Source organism: Tympanuchus pallidicinctus, unplaced genomic scaffold (assembly GCF_026119805.1).
Source record: "Tympanuchus pallidicinctus isolate F22 unplaced genomic scaffold, pur_lepc_1.0 scaffold5, whole genome shotgun sequence".
NCBI classification, from domain to species: domain Eukaryota; kingdom Metazoa; phylum Chordata; class Aves; order Galliformes; family Phasianidae; genus Tympanuchus; species Tympanuchus pallidicinctus.
In genome coordinates this window covers 19,502,328-19,514,483 of record NW_026294769.1, presented here as the reverse complement: position 1 = coordinate 19,514,483, position 12,156 = coordinate 19,502,328, and the positions used below count along the sequence as shown (strand labels likewise).

Here is a 12,156-nt window from a genome sequence, read left to right as displayed (position 1 = left end):
TTGCCCTTTGTCCAACAGCCTTGAGATAAAGGCAATTCTTTGGTGCAATTATTGTTTTTTTTATTTTTTCCTCCCAAAATAGTACGAATGGAGCTCAAAATAGGTTATATATAAGTTTAAAAACATATGAATATATATGTGTAAGTTTCTCTCTAAGCACCAGGACCATGCAGGCACTTCGCTATCTCTTTTCATAGAATGGCCCAACATGGCACACATACTTTGAAGTGTCAGGCATGACAAATGTCTGTGTGCACTCCAAGACACAGCATCACATGGTACCAGGGGAACAGAACATGTTTAGGGGTTATCACAAAATGTGCATGATGTCAAAGCTTGGGAATCATTGAAGATCTGACAGTTATTAGCAGATTTCTTTTTGCACAAACAGAAGATGCTGTCATCCAAAGGATGATTTTAACTAGTTTGCATATAAGCAGTCTTCTATAGGACAGGCAGGGGTGCCAATTTAAACTTAGTCTTTTCACTAAGGACTTTAAGTAGTTTCCAAATACTAAACCAAAAGCTGTTTTGGCTAATCTGCTTTCCACTTTGCACTATGTAATGAGTTACTCATAACATATTAACAGAAAGAATTTCAAGAATGCAAACAGAATTGTGACAGTGCTGTAGCTGACTGTCATCATGGAAAATGTTTCTCCAAGTTCAACTTTCAGTCAGTGCAGGACGTTCAGGACACAACACTGCTGTGGTGAAGAGAGGTCCTTCTTTCATCTGCACTTCAGCTATAATGAAACACACAACAACAGAGAGAGGAGCGAGAGAAAGAGATGGCAGATACACTGAGAACCTGCAGTGTAGATAATCAAACCCTTTATTGTCTAAGTTACATTAGACTTGCAACACCATAAAAACCTGTTAAGAAGAAGAAACAGTAGATTGGTAGAGGTAGTAGAAAGTCCCTGTAACAGTCATAAAAGGGCTTTTACAGGAGTGTATCATGCCAAAGAACTTATCACGTCATTTAAAGGAGCTGATCAAAGCCCATTGACTAAATAAATAAAGAACACAACTCAATTTTAAATACTACGGCCTAGCTAAAATAACAAATCAATACAATACAGCGATAAAGAAAAAAGAAGAAATCATGGGAGTCATTTGAGAAAACAGATGGTCTTTAGGGTTGGCTTTCTCCCACCCACTCTTATTTCTGGTTTAATTAAGTGAAAATCTCATTTCTGTGCTATACACAGCATATAATTATTTTAACTGATTTTCCCTACTGTTGTTCTTCATGTAGCTAAATCAAGATTGTAAACTTTGCTGATTAGTACCCTGGTAATGGTGATGACAGCACTAGCTTCTCTGTCAGATATTTGGAAGAAAAGCTCCAGAAAAAAAGCTTTTGGCTCTAAATGTTAGCTAAGATTTTTTTTTATATCAGCTTGCAAAGCAAAATTAAAATGAAATAAAAAAGAAAGAAATTACAAATGTACGCTACGCTTTTGTGCCATTTTGGGTACACAAGAGTTTTTAATAACTAAAACACAAACAAATAGGCTAAACAACTAGCTTCTGTGCATTCCTGAACCATCACCATTATTTCCATTCATGGAAAACATGACTCAGAAAAGCAACGAAACAAAGAACAAAACCGAAAAAAGAAACTAATAATAATAATAATAAAAACAAATGAGAAAGCTAGTGCAAACCCAAAATGATAATCATTAAGCAACACAGCAAAATATTTCTCTTTTTTTCTCTCTTTTTTTTTTTTTTGGTGTACAATGGAATGTGTCTATGCGACCTCCCTCAGAATAACTTCACAGAACAGTTAATTACAGTCACTTGTAAGCATTTGCACAGACATTCCTAACTACACCAAGACTTACAGAGAATTCTGGTATACATCTGGTGTAATGGTATAAGGAAAAACTAATAAAAAAATACACAACAGAGTTAATTTGCATTGTTGCAAGTGTTGTAATGTAACAAAAACTGTCAAGTAATTTAAAACAAGTAATAAGAAGTATCCAGAACCAATTACCAACTAGATTTTCTCTTTAAAAAAGCAAACCCTCCCCCCCTCCCACCCACCAGAACTGTTAGAACAGAAAGATCTCGCTTTAAAGGGTATTTTTTTTTGTATTTTTGTTTGCTTTTTTTTAAAACAAATCTTTGTGTCAGAAGCCCTACAAAAACAGCACTATTCCATTATTGTATTAAGTAAACTGTTGCTCTCACCTGTAGTAAAGGTTAGCATCATTTCTGTACATGTAAAATTATTGCTTTTTTGAAAAATATATTTAGCATGCTAAGTTTTTTTAAATTCCATCTCCTGCCTTTACAAAATGTTACAATTTAAAAAAAACAAAACAAAACAAAAACAAACAAACAAACCTAGTAAAGCTTTTGCAAAAAATTTTCACAGAACGTTTTCTTTCAAGGCAGCAGTAACTTTTGATAATGCATAAAATTATATGTGCAAAATCTGAAAGTCTCAGAACTATTACCATCACACATAGTGTCACAGCAATAAGGAAAGAAAATATTTATATCTGTGGAATACATTTTAATTGCTTACACTGCATGGTTAACAACCTGTTATGTGCCACAACCCCACCTTGGAAACTTGCAGTTAAAGAGTTACTGTAGAAGAGGTATATAAAGCTTTTTTTTTTTTTTCTTTTTCCCCCTCGTAACACCACCAGTGATCACTGCGTACAAGACATGACACATCGTATGAACATTAACCTGCCACCACAACAGAAGGACCTCGTCTTCTCAGAGTGTGGCCGGGCCCAGGGAGGAGCAGAACAGCTTCGGGCTGAGGCACTCCGTGACGCCTTCTCCATTAGCAACATATGGATGGGTGGCGTTAGACAGCTGAGCAGGTCTATTTATTTAATTGTTTGAAACGTGAAGACTTCCTTTGTGATCAGGTCGAAGAAAGTAGCCCTGTTACAAAAAAAGGTCCTGAGAGTAAAACACAGAAGCCTGTTTTTCTTAGTGTTCAACGAGCTTTTCTTTTCCCAAACAGAATAGAAGCTTTTCTGTGGAAGTGTTTCCATTTCCATATTCACATACTATTAATGGTGCGCAGTCAAGAACAAGAGCACTAGAAATGCAAGTGGTCCCCAAACTGTAATGAAACAAACCATTGCAGAGTGACGGTCTTTCTCTTTAGTCCCTTTAATCCTTCATCAAGCATTGCTTTCTCAGCACCGAATGCCACCTTCTTCCTACACCCCCCTTCTTCCTCTCTCTCTCTTTTTTTTAATTTGCTTTTCAGCATGACAGGCAGTGGCAGTTTCATTAATTAATACTTCTCCAGCCCTCGAATCCACTGCTGTTTTTCAAATGTATCAAATAGTCACTGTGAGCATCGGGGAGGTTTTTGTTACAGTGCTTAACTTCTTCATGCTGTCCAAATCACATAAAGTTTAATTTTTCCAGTGTCTCAAACTTCTCTTGATTAATATAGATGCCTCGTGCTGCCACGGCGCTTGCCAACTCCACTGTTTATTATAAAGGAAATAAGGAACCATGGGACTGATTAGTACGTCAATTTATATATATCTCGTGTAGCATCTTCATTTATTTCCCAACGACGAGCGGCGCGGCGGCACCCCCTGCTAGCAGAGCGCGGTGCCGCTCCCAGCGCCGCACAGTGCTGCCGGCCAAGGCGATGATCCGTGCTCTGCAGGGACGCCAGGATGCCGGCGGGGCGGGGGCTGCGGGAGGCTCCCGGGCTGAGGCTCTAGGTGCCCTTGTGGAGAGGCAGCGTGTGGGCAACGTCGGCGCCGGTGTGGTCTCTGCCCTGTAGGGAGGAAAGAGGGAAAAGCTCATTCTCACCTCCTCGCCTTCCCTACTGCACCTGCATCAAGCGTCCGGCGAGCCCTTCTGGTGCTCGTTCCTCCTGATTAGTGTCAGAAGGGCATTTGTCAGACCTATAAGGTCTTGGACAGACTAGAAGAACAAGGAATGGAGCCGCTCAGAAATACTAAGAACACGGAGGGATGCTCCTCCAAAGAGAGCCAAGAGGGGTTCATAGCCCGATGAGAGCTTCACAGAGGCTAAAGTTGGAGGTCACAGAGGCGGCTCAAAGAAGAAAAACTGAATTATTGTGCAGTCTTGTCAAAAGCTAAGAAGACTCTTTCCCTCCCCTTGTCATCTTCCTTTAGGTTTTTGAGCCAATTTTCATGAATAATTACGTGGAAAAAATAGAAGGGGTATTCTGAAAATCAAGTGAAATTAAAGATAACATCATGAATAAGTGGGAGCCTGCAGCTCCTGAGAAAGGCTTTAAAATGACATTTAGAACATCACTGTCGGAACAATGCAGTTTACAATCTTGATCCTAAAACAACATGGCAAGATTAATCTTATATAAATGCGCTATCCTTAAGCTAAAGTCCTGATGAAGCGAAACAGACCATTTTAAATTAATGCAACATAAAATACGGCACCCATGTAAAATCCAAGCGTGTTTCAAGCTGTGCCTATGGCAGCCCTAGAAATAGCTGAAGAAAGCCCAGCTCTGGTTGACATAATGTATTAAGTGCATCTCTTTTGTTAATAGATTTAGAAAATTCCTAATTAAACCTGGCCTGAGATTCATGACATTTACCAGTCAAAGTTTGGTTTAAGTCGAAAAGATTTGCAACAAAATTAAAGAAAAAAAAAGCTGCTGTACAGACCGCAGTATATTTGAAATGTAGGAAACAGTAACTGAATGAGAGATGTGATAAAACTTCCTTAGTTGGATGCTGAATTTCCTGCAGTAAACTAAGAAAGATGCTTTACATTTTTGCACGGCTACATCATGCCTGAGAGACAGAGCCACAATTCCAAGTGGAGGCATTCATCACTAAAACCTCTTGCATAGAACCAGACCCACGGACATAGGGGAGCATGGCAAGCTTCCTCGCAGCTGTAAGGGGAAGGAAGGGGAGATGGGCACCATGTCCAGGTTTCCCTGGGCAAGAGCTGACAAAGAGGGTGATAGGGGCTGCTGCTCTGGGACAGCCATTCTGTGGGCAGCACATACCCACAGAGCATCAAGTATATGTGAAAGGGAAGATTAATCACTTTCCACTGGGAAGGGATGCACAGAGGGTCAGGAATGTTTCCCCGTTGTCTTTCTTCACATTGGAGAAGTCCTCCTCCTCGATGGGGAAGAAGGCTTTCCTGCAGCAGCACTAGCAAGAGGGAGAGCTGAAGGCTTCAGAACTCAGATGAAAAACTGCGCCAGCAAACAGGAGCTCCTAGAGAATACCAGCAAAAGGAGGGCAAAGAAAGCTTTCCAGAAATCACCTCTTCATAGCGGAGGAGGCTGAAGGCTAGTGGAGGTGAAGACAAAGGCCCTGGGCAGGAGCCGACCTTGGGGCACTGTCATGTTCTCAATTCCATCAGGAAAAGGTACCTGAGCTTTCTGAGGGCAAAAGTGGCTCCCTCCTTCGCATCCATACCCACTCATGGAAAAAAGGGATGTCCTTCAGTTTCAACCATACAAAGTGGGACCGAGAACTGATTTTCCAGTAGATTGAAAGCTATCTCTAAGTCTTTGGGTTTGCAATTGTTAGCAAGGCAGTCAAGTTCCCAATCAAGTTTTGAGCTTTTCTGTAGAGGAAATCTTCAGCTTCCATGACAAAAGCTATTTCTGTACTGAGTTTTAGAGCATTACACCAGTTAACTAGAAAAGAAAAAATCAGTCTGTGTGCATTGTAATGTATTGGAGATAGATGATCGCATGACATCAAAATAAATTACAATAATCATTTTGGACCATGGGCACCTTTTCAGTTTGTTAGCAAGAGGAAAAGACTTAGCAGCTAATCTTGTCTACTGCATTCCTAACCTGGTGGGTTCCTGGCGCATGCATATTACTCAGATTCCAGTACAGCAGCCTCCATGATTCCTTGATTGTTTGCATTATAATCTCCATATGTATGAACGAGACAAATTAGGTTGCCATTTATTTGTTCATTATCTATTATTTTGATTAATGGAATTCTTGTTCTCAGAATAACTATTTAAAAATAACATTTGCAATAATGAAGACTGAACTATTAATCATGATCTTTAGAAGAAACTCAGCAAGGAACTGGGGCAAGACATTTCATATGAGCAAATGTCATAAATAGGACTTCTAACATACAGTGCTAAAACTTCAAATGAAAAAAAAAAAAAAACAACACCCAAACACAACGCTAGCAGTTTAAATAACTTTTTAAAATATGTATTTTATTTTATTTTGCTCTTCCCCCTCTCCCTCCAGTTGGTTAAGGACAAGCAGGGCTGTGCTGTAGTTGGCCTACAAGCCCGTTAGGAAAGGTCCCCAACCTTTCCTCCAAGTTTCTTTGCAACACATATATTGTTTTCTTGGTTTCTTCCAGTCTATCACTCAAATTCTAGCTTTTCACATCATTATCTTATGTAGGTATTGAGCACTACAACCAATGTTTTTAAATAGTCATAGTGGAATAAGTTAAAGCTCACAGGCTCCTTAATGAAGGTGTTGTGCTCCTGTCACAGAGGCTCTGCTGTGTTCTAGCTCTTTCACAGAAAAGGAGTGCCACTGTCCTCTGGCATGTGGAAAGCTTCAGCCACAGATATCCATGATACCAACCATTATCTTTCTTTCTGGCCTGTAGCTTTTCCTTGATCTTCTGTGAGTAAAAGAATGCCTTTCTGGAGAGGGCAGAGGTTAGAATTTTGGGGCTTCTGCTTGCTTCATTTGAGCAAAAAGCAAATTGGCAGAGAGAGATCCAGCGTCTTTGGCTCCAGCAATGTAAATACGCTTCACACACATGTATATTCTCAATCAGAGAGAATGCTGCTAACCAGCAAGCTATGCCCTTTGAAAATCCAATTACTTGTCTTCAAAAAAAAAATAGATTATATATATTTATTGATATAGATATATATAAAAATACAGATATATTTATATCTATTTATTATAGAATACATATATTGTTTACCACAGCAGTGATAAACTATATCCCTAAAGTAGGACATGTTTTTATATGTTTTTAAAAATGATCAAGATAAACACGAGGCATATGCATTAAAAACTGCCACAGTTGATGTTAGCATTTTGCAAAAGCGGACTATGGAATTGATCCTTGTGCTACTGAATGCACTTGGGAGCTGGGCTTCTGGCTGCAGTGCTGCAGTATCAGGCAGTTTCTCTGCAATAATCCTATGCTTTAGGAGAGCTTTCCTTCAAGAACTGCAGTGGTTTTGAGATTCATGCTGTAACATGGGCCCTTCCGAAAGGGAACCAGCTTTTGTCATGCTATGTATAAGCAACTGGAGTGTGTTTTCTCAGAATTCATGCTTTCTAAATCAGGTCTTTTGATGCTGCATAGTGTATTCCAAATTAAGATACATATTCATAGTGGATAAGTAAGCTTAATTATGGACATATTGGGATATTTAGCATTTATAAAAATATTCAGAATATTCAGTATGTTTAATATGGCAGCATTTCAAGAGGATCTGCAAGACTTTGCACAGATTGTTGTATTAGTTGGGGTATAGAATAAGCATTTTTTGTCCTTTAGAAAAAGAAGACCAGGAAGTATTCTGGAGTTCAAGAGAAATTCATTTGGTGAAAATTTTTGTTAAGCATTTGGGTAGAAGAGAACACAGAAATTAATGTTACGAGACACAAACAAAATGTAGGAAATAAGGTATATATTTCAGTGGTGCTAATGCCAAAGCATGAAATGTAGAGTAATGCTGACATTACCAACATTAGGTGTGCATGGCCCTCTTTACACAGCCCCATAGGTGGCCTACTTTTCAGTGCTGCCGAACACCTGCATCTCCTCTGGGTGGTTCACTACCCTAAAGTAGGCTTCCTATTTGAACACCTAAATATAGACCTAACTGTCTCAACTTTGAAAAAGCTGTAGACTCTATTTTTAACACGTGGAATTAAAATTATTCCATGAGAAAACTGCTATATAATGCAGCACTGTTGTAACCTACTGTGTTGGGGAATTTTAAAAGCCCTACGTAACTTTCTTTTATAAGGGAAACCTTCAGAGATGATCTTCTCTGACTACTGAAGGGAATGGGGGAACTGTGAAATACTAATATTAATATTTTTACTCTTTAGCTGACTACTCAAGGGAAGATATTTCACCTGTGAGGAGGAAACATTATGTAAAGTGAATCACTTCCACTTAACGTTAAAAAAAAGCCTCATTCTAAAGCTACTGAATGTGCTAACTATTGTTTCTTGCTTGAAGCATGTGTGTGGCACTCCTGTAATTCGAACTGACTTTACACTGTAAACTCTCAAGAATAGATCTGTCCCCAATTAAGAAATGAAATGAAGACACAGAGTGACAATTTTTAAAGTGGGAAATTGTAATGTTACCAGAGTGCTGCAGGCATTGTTCCTGGTGCAAACTACTTCCCGTGCTTCTAAAGGTCCCTGCAGCTGCGGGTAGAGACAAATGTATTCCCTTGCTGAAGCCCAGGGACTGTGCAGGTGGAGGGGGAGTGCAAAGCCTGCTTGCGATGAGAACAAGGAAAACAGCAGACAACCGAATAATCCTAACTGACACAGATACTGACAAACTGAGACAAAGGCTGATACTGAAGAGCAAATGACAAAAGAAAGGAAACTGTCTCACAGAAAAGTGATCATACTGCTGCTTCTGTGGAAGAAATACCGATGGAGAAGAAACAAAGTGGTTCACAAGCCCAACCTCTACCCGGTATTCCAGTGCGTCGAAAGATGCTGTAATTTAATCAAATGCTTTGAAGACAGATTGATGTGGACTGAGTCTGGAACAGCAAACTACATTTGCTGTGGAAGAAGTCAGTCAATAAATTCTGGTGTAGCAGGTTACTAAGACAGGGTCATGAGTAAATTTGTTGTTCATAAATAAGTACAACACAATTTTTAAGAAGAGTCCAATTTAGCTTCCACATCTCTTTTTGGTAGATATGGCCATTAAGTTTTTGGAAATATATTTCTTACATAGTCTTTTAAAGCAAGACAAGCAAAAACTGTAACACCGAATTCAGAAATTGATTTCAACTCTATAAGAGATAATCACTCAGCATGAAAAGATAAAAGAGTTCTTTCAAGATGTTTAGGTTTACTAAATCTACATCACTAAACTAGAACCAAAGTTTGCAGCACTGCAGTGTTCTGCCCCAGCATATTCTTCTACTAAAAGGGATGTCCTAGTACAATTTGATGCATCATAAAAACAGCATTTTCATCTAATTCTCCAACTAGAACAGAATTTAGCTGCTCCTGTCCAATAAACCTAAATGAGCTTCGCTCAGAACAACAAGTACTTGAAAACTTCATGAGGAGAGCTGCTGGCCACTCTTAAGACAGACCAGATATTCCAGTAGCAGAGGCTGAGTTCCCAGAGTATCCTCCTGGGCAGAAAGAGGCAAACATAACAGAGAAGACTTGAAGGATTTCCACAAAGGGTGCAGCACATGACCTAAGAGATGTGGTGGTGCCTGGTGAGGATGTTTATTGAATAGATTGAAACAGCTCCTCATCTTCATGAAAGTAGGACTACTATCGAGCTCCATTCTCTAAACATGGCCGTAATCATCTGTAATTGCTTACTAAGAGACAAGAGGAAAGTCATAAAAAATTGTTTGTAGTAAAATATTAAAAACAAGGAAGGAGTGAGTGACGTTGAAAGCGGTTCCATATAAAAGAAAACTGCCCATGAGAAAGTATGCCCTGAAACCCATCTGTTAAGCTTGAAGATGGAGTGGGAAGGTTCACATTATGACAGTGATATCCAAAGATACGGGATATACAAAATAAATTCAGTTTAGTGGTTTTCTAAGTAGTAGATTTCTTATGCATAATTCAGAGTGCTGAGAAGTGTTTGTTAAGACAGGAAACATATTTTGAAAACAGGAAAGCAACACCATCTCAAAAAGTCCACATAAAGTGGGAGATAAGTCTTTGAGACACTAGATACTGGCTGTTTCAGTATAAGTGCTAATTGCATTGTTGCAGCAGAAAGCATGTTAGTTGTAAAAGCAAATTATTCCTAGAAATTCTTTAAATACCATCTCACTATTTTATATCACAGTGCATTACAGAGCTAGCTATCCCACCCACTCTCCAGGAAGCCAGTAACATGTTTATTTAAACACTAACTACTTGATCTACAATTAACTAACTCTCTATATAACAGACATTTAACAGACATTGACAAAATGCTTAAAAATTTAAGAGCTAAATATCAAGCAACACCATTATTATTTATACATGCTATAAAACAGTCAGTGCTTTACTGATGAGTATCACCATGCAACTTTTTCCCAGCTACCACATTAAAAACCAAACATCCAATTAATTGTAAAACATACTTGTTTTGGGGCATCTGCGGAGGTGGTGTGAACTTCAGTACCTCGGAGTCCATTAGACTCAAACACCACTGTGGGAACAAGGGGGGTTGTTAACAGATGAACATTCAAGCTTCGTTAGTGTGTGTACATTATTTGAGACCATTACAGATTAACCACGTTCAAAAAAAGACACCAGCTACTAGCCCGTGGCCGGAAAATACCAATTTACCGTAACACTTACTGTAAGAGAGTGTGCTAATGGCAGCCTAGGGCCACTGCCCTTTTTAATTCAGACTTCAGCGCTGAAGAAAGCAATCACTGACAACATTAATTATCGGTGTATGTGTAAAGGGACCCTCTTCTTGCATTACTTACCATTTGGCCTCTGTCATTTTGCATCAGACTGGCTTATGTATGCATCATTCACACTTCTCAGAGAGAACCCGCTAGTCTCACTGCCTCATGCGATGCTCAGGAGGCAACAATCCGGCTGGCTCTGGCCTCCCCCCAGCTCAGCAGCAGGCTGTGCCAGGTTAAAAAGCCTCTGCTGAGGGCTGCTGATTTTGGGACTGACCCGTCTGAGGGAAATCTCGTTTCCCACAAAAATGGTCCTGTCAACAGCAATGATGAGGCAAAACAAAGCCTTATGTTCTGTTGAAAGGAGTACTTTGATTTCAATTTGTGCTGGTGGCAACAGAATTCATTAGCATATTCATTTCTGAGTACCCTACTCTCTAATTAAAATAAAACATTTGCAAACAGACTTATCTTAAATGCATTGCAATTTTATGGAGTTCGGGCAGGGATCAGGTAAGCAATATCCAGAGAACAAGAGCAATAGTCGTAAAAATAAAAACCTGTATGCTAGATTTAGGTTTTGGAATTACTGAGGTTAACGTAGTATGGGAAACGTAATATTGGCATTTTGTCAGCTGAATCTGAAAGAAGGCAAGCGAGAAAGGGAGAAAGCAAGAGCAAGTGTGAAAATATACCTGTGTGGGACCTCTGATGAGTTCTGAGGTGACTGGGTTGGTTAAAGCATTTTCCACATTCCCTGCAGATGCAGTCTCCTTGGCGTGTTTGTGTCCTAAGCATCCCTGTAGTTGATAGGGAGGAGGGAAGGGAGGGAGACAGGGAGAGGGCGGGGGGAGAGGAGAGAGGAAAGTTGAGAAGAAAACATTATGCCAGAAGAAAACATCATTAGTATGTCTAATGTGTCATTATGTGAGACTACCTTCAGGCCCTGGATGACAACTGTCAGCCTTCATCTAGGCACCGGCTGACAGGCCAGGCACACACAGGACTGCAAGAATGCATAAATTACATTGAATTAAAAAATGCTCCCCATGATGTGCCCGCACCAGGACTGGCATGTCAGGTGTGCGCTTTTCAGAGCAGCTGGATCCACTTTTCAGCTATCACCCAGCTTTGTCAAGCAGTACATCAGGCAAATCAAAGTGACTCCAGCGTGGCGGAGACAAGTCACATGGATAATAGGAAGTGAGTAGGACCAGAGCCCGACTGTCCCCCCCGGGCGGCAATACCTCAGAGACAAATGCAGAGTGAGTGGAGCCATCACAAACTGATCAAACCTTTAGCCCCTGCCTACCTGCCTGCCGGTGCTGCTTTGACCCGGGAGCTCCAAGGCACAGACGAAAGACATCTGTGAATGAAAGTGTCATTCCGGACATTTTGAGCTAGTCGGGCACAGCAGCCTTCCTCCAGCCCTCGGTAAACATGTTTTCTAGGCCATTAGCATTTGTGGAAAACCGCTCAAACCTCTCCTTTTTCTCCAAAGGTCAGTTTACAGTATCTGACTTAAAGGGCTGGTCTTTGTCTTTT

The 12,156-nt window shown here is 40.1% G+C and overlaps 1 protein-coding gene across 3 annotated transcripts in view; it reads right to left on the bottom strand.

Annotated features, from left to right (window-relative positions):
• Positions 1 to 812: 812 nt before the first annotated feature.
• The window catches only part of ZNF516 (zinc finger protein 516), a 102,100-nt gene continuing 90,756 nt past the window's right edge, over positions 813 to 12,156 (bottom strand). For all 3 annotated transcript variants that reach the window (XM_052703819.1, XM_052703818.1, XM_052703821.1), the window contains 3 exons: positions 11,307 to 11,411; positions 10,336 to 10,403; positions 813 to 3,781 (listed from right to left, as the gene is read on the bottom strand). In XM_052703819.1, the coding sequence (XP_052559779.1) occupies positions 3,722 to 3,781; positions 10,336 to 10,403; positions 11,307 to 11,411 (233 nt within the window). In that variant the 3' untranslated portion in view covers positions 813 to 3,721. The remainder of the gene's footprint in view (positions 3,782 to 10,335; positions 10,404 to 11,306; positions 11,412 to 12,156) is intronic.